Source organism: Amphimedon queenslandica, unplaced genomic scaffold, assembly GCF_000090795.2.
Source record: "Amphimedon queenslandica unplaced genomic scaffold, v1.1 AMPQUscaffold_13157, whole genome shotgun sequence".
NCBI lineage: Eukaryota > Metazoa > Porifera > Demospongiae > Haplosclerida > Niphatidae > Amphimedon > Amphimedon queenslandica.
In genome coordinates this window covers 7,494-10,948 of record NW_003546607.1, presented here as the reverse complement: position 1 = coordinate 10,948, position 3,455 = coordinate 7,494, and the positions used below count along the sequence as shown (strand labels likewise).

Here is a 3,455-nt window from a genome sequence, read left to right as displayed (position 1 = left end):
CAGCCTGCAAAGCAATGAATCTAGTATGATACAATCATGATAATCATGATACAACCATGCTGGAGTACGACCCTGGTTCAGCCAGAGCAACAGACATGATTCAACATTGATGCCAGTCAGGGCTGTATCAAAATAGACATCAGGCTTGAATCATTGATTTTGGGTAGTGGCCTGTATCAGAGATGATAATTCTTGGCTGTGGGAAACATTTTGATATCACGTGATGATTGACCTACCGTACCCATATGCATGTGCAAGGCTTTGCAGGCTTTAAAGCAGACCCACCCCTAATCTAGTTCCACCTACTATCATTAGCTAGTTTTCATCAGTTTCATGCAGTTCTTGGCTTAACTAGCCTGCTGGTGAGTCCCTACATACTTTAAGCACACAAAATCTACTAAAATCTTTTGCTCTATTGTCAGGTCTGTCTGCAATCATTATTATCGATTTGATCATGAACCAGGGTCATGGCAGCCATAGGGGTAGGAACAAACTAAAAGTTGGGGGGGCTAAGGTAATATTTTTACAATTGATCATTAATACATAGCATGTACTGAAATTAATACTGTCCAAAATATTGGCGTCTATGCTCATTAAATGTAACAAATTCCTTTACAATGTCCTCGATGTGTAAATCATGTGTATATTCTTTGTGTGTATGCAAAATAACTACATGATTAAAACATTGTGGAGCGCAAGTAGTTTTTAATCTCCTTAACGTTGAAAATGTATGCTCAGCTGTAGCTGATGTTAACAGAGTTGTTAAATAAAGAAGTAGAAGCTTGTGTATTTCTGAAAAAACTAATAAAAGTGTGTTCTTAGAAGTTAAACTAATGTATTAATTGTTTTACAAAACGAATCATCACACAATATGCACACATATAAGGATTACCTAAACTAAAGTCTATAGTGTTGATAATAGTAATGCATGTACATCACTTAAAGTTGGAGGGGCTAAGCCCCCCTTCAATGAAAGTTGGGGGGGCTTAAGCCCCTCCTGCCCCCCCTGTTCCTACCCCTATGATGGCAGCTGTAGTCTATGTAGGAGGTATTGGTCTAATGTAAACGTGTTTACTTCTGGTGTAGCAATCCTTGTCCTTATTTGGGACTCTCTTATGTATTTTGAGATTCTCTTAATGAGATTCTTTATATCAACTGGAGCAGCTGGTGGGACCAAAGGAGTCATCCTTGATGTATTGTATTGTTTGATATTTTTCTCTTTTCCCTTATTTGGGTTACTGGCTGACGTACATGTTGGTAGGTACAAAGCAATCATGGCTGGCATAATACTCTGTTTCACATCGTGGATATTTTCAGGGATAGGTTTTGTCATTTACGGTTTCTACACTAACAACACTCTCCTTTTATTTTTTTATGGGCTGGCTTATATCACTGCGGTTTCTGGCTACACGAGCTTCAAGGCTAACATTGTTCAGTATAACATTGATCAACTTGTAGGAGCATCAGCTGATGAGTTGAGTGCAGTCATATACTGGCATTCAGCGGCAGTGCCTATTTCATTTGTTATTTTTCAGTTGATACGATGTGCAATTATTGGTAATTACATTTTTCTGATAACATTTGTATCTGCTGGATTATCATTATCTGTTGTACTGGTCTCTCATTCATTATTCAAACACAAACTGGAGAACGTATCACTGATCAAGAATCCAGTCAAACTGATAGTTAGAGTACTGTGTTATGCCAGGAAGCACAAGTATCCTGAGAATCGTAGTGCTCTGACCTACTGGGAGGAAGAGACTCCTTCAAGACTAGACTTAGGGAAGCATAAGTATGGTGGACCATTCACAGAGGAAGAAGTAGAAGATGTGAAGACAGTTTTTCGGATGCTACCATTATTAATATCTGTTGTTGGATTGACAACTAATGATGAAGTTTATCACTGGATAATGTCTGGAAATCAAAGTATAGAAATAAGTTATGGGTCCTGCTTGATATCAACTGAATTTGGAAAATTTTTCACCTCAGTTGTATTTTTTCTGTTTTACCTTTTGATATTCCAACCAATATTTAAAAGATTTATTCCTAGAATGTTGTTAAGGATTGGAGTTGGCTTAGTGTTTGCTGTTTGCACAATGTTTTCAAAAACAGTGATCTTCTTTTTAGTACCACCTGATGCTTCCTCTGTAACACCTTTTACTACTCCACTCCTTTATATTCCACAATTCTTTTATGGTGTAGCATTTGTATTGATAATTGCAGCTTCATTGGAGTTCACTGTAGCTCAAGCTCCAGTACAAATGAGAGGAATGATGGTTGGAATGTGGCTTGCTTCAATGGGAGTTGGTTACCTCATTAACATCAATCTTAAATATGGTTTTCAGTGTACGAACGAATTTATGTGTACCAATCCATTTTACTACGCAGTGAAAAGTGTCATCACTCTCGTATTTTTTAGTTTGTTTTTTTGTTTATCAAAAAGGTATAAGTTTCGTGTAAGAGGAAATGAGATTAACATTCACAAAATTGTTGAAGATCATTATCATAGATACATGACACAAAAGGATGCTTATGAGGCAGCGCCAAGTGATACAGTTATTATAGAAGAGGAAACACCACTTATATTTTAATACTTTACTTAATTATTGGCTATTATTTTTAATTTATGAATAATTATGCGTGTATGTATGTATTTTTGAATTCCAAAGTATTATTTTGAGTCTATGCATGTAGCTTATAAAACTCTTGATTGAAACTTTACTGCAAGGCAGTTAAGACAGCTGCAATGATAAAAGCAACAAGGGGCATCATCAATCCAATAGCTCCATTAGTAGTGCTAGTTGGTGGCTCAGTTGATGCTATAAAAATAATCATTAAAACAGTGAAAATTAAAGAGATTTTAAGTACCTTCAAATTGACACATTTGAAGACAAATTTGGGATCCAAAGAGCCCAATGGTTCTTGGCCCTCCAAATTCTGCTGGTGAAACAAAAGACTCCACTTCCCCTTCAGTTGCAAACCCAATGTAACGGCAAGCATCAAGATTAATATCTTCAGTCGCATTTGGACTTATAATTGGACGAGTGAAGTTAACTGTGAGAAAACCATCATTCAAGGAAATCCTGACATTTGTGAGATCCTGATTAACATCAAACTGTGGTCCACCAGAAACTGACACATTTGATATCCACCTATCGCAATAATGACAATTTTATTGCATAATTTTACCACTATTAAGTTACCTAATAAAATAAAATCAACGTTAATTTAAAATAATGTTAAATTTTATTTTATTTTATTATTGCACTCTTTCTTTATCAGGTCCAGTGAGCGACAGGTGCTACTCTACAAGTATAAATCACTTGATTCCCCTTTGTCTACTTTACCATTTTAAGTGTCTCCTGCTACAATGAAAGTTCATTACGACCCTGACATTCGCTTACTTTATCTCACTGGAAAGGTAATGGACGTACAGTCCATCAAATTCTTACTAG

General features: G+C 36.3%; 2 protein-coding genes across 2 annotated transcripts in view; one reads left to right on the top strand and one right to left on the bottom strand.

Moving 5' to 3' along the window:
* Positions 1 to 3,455, top strand: part of LOC100637725 (coronin-7-like) — a 15,986-nt gene that overhangs the window by 11,105 nt on the left and 1,426 nt on the right. The window lies entirely within an intron of this gene.
* LOC109584867 (uncharacterized) overlaps positions 2,473 to 3,455 on the bottom strand; it is a 5,359-nt gene continuing 4,376 nt past the window's right edge. The window contains exons 4-5 of the mRNA XM_020000764.1: positions 2,869 to 3,050; positions 2,473 to 2,819 (exon numbers count right to left, since the gene is read on the bottom strand). Coding sequence (XP_019856323.1) covers positions 2,719 to 2,819; positions 2,869 to 3,050 — 283 coding nt within the window. The 3' untranslated portion in view covers positions 2,473 to 2,718. The remainder of the gene's footprint in view (positions 2,820 to 2,868; positions 3,051 to 3,455) is intronic.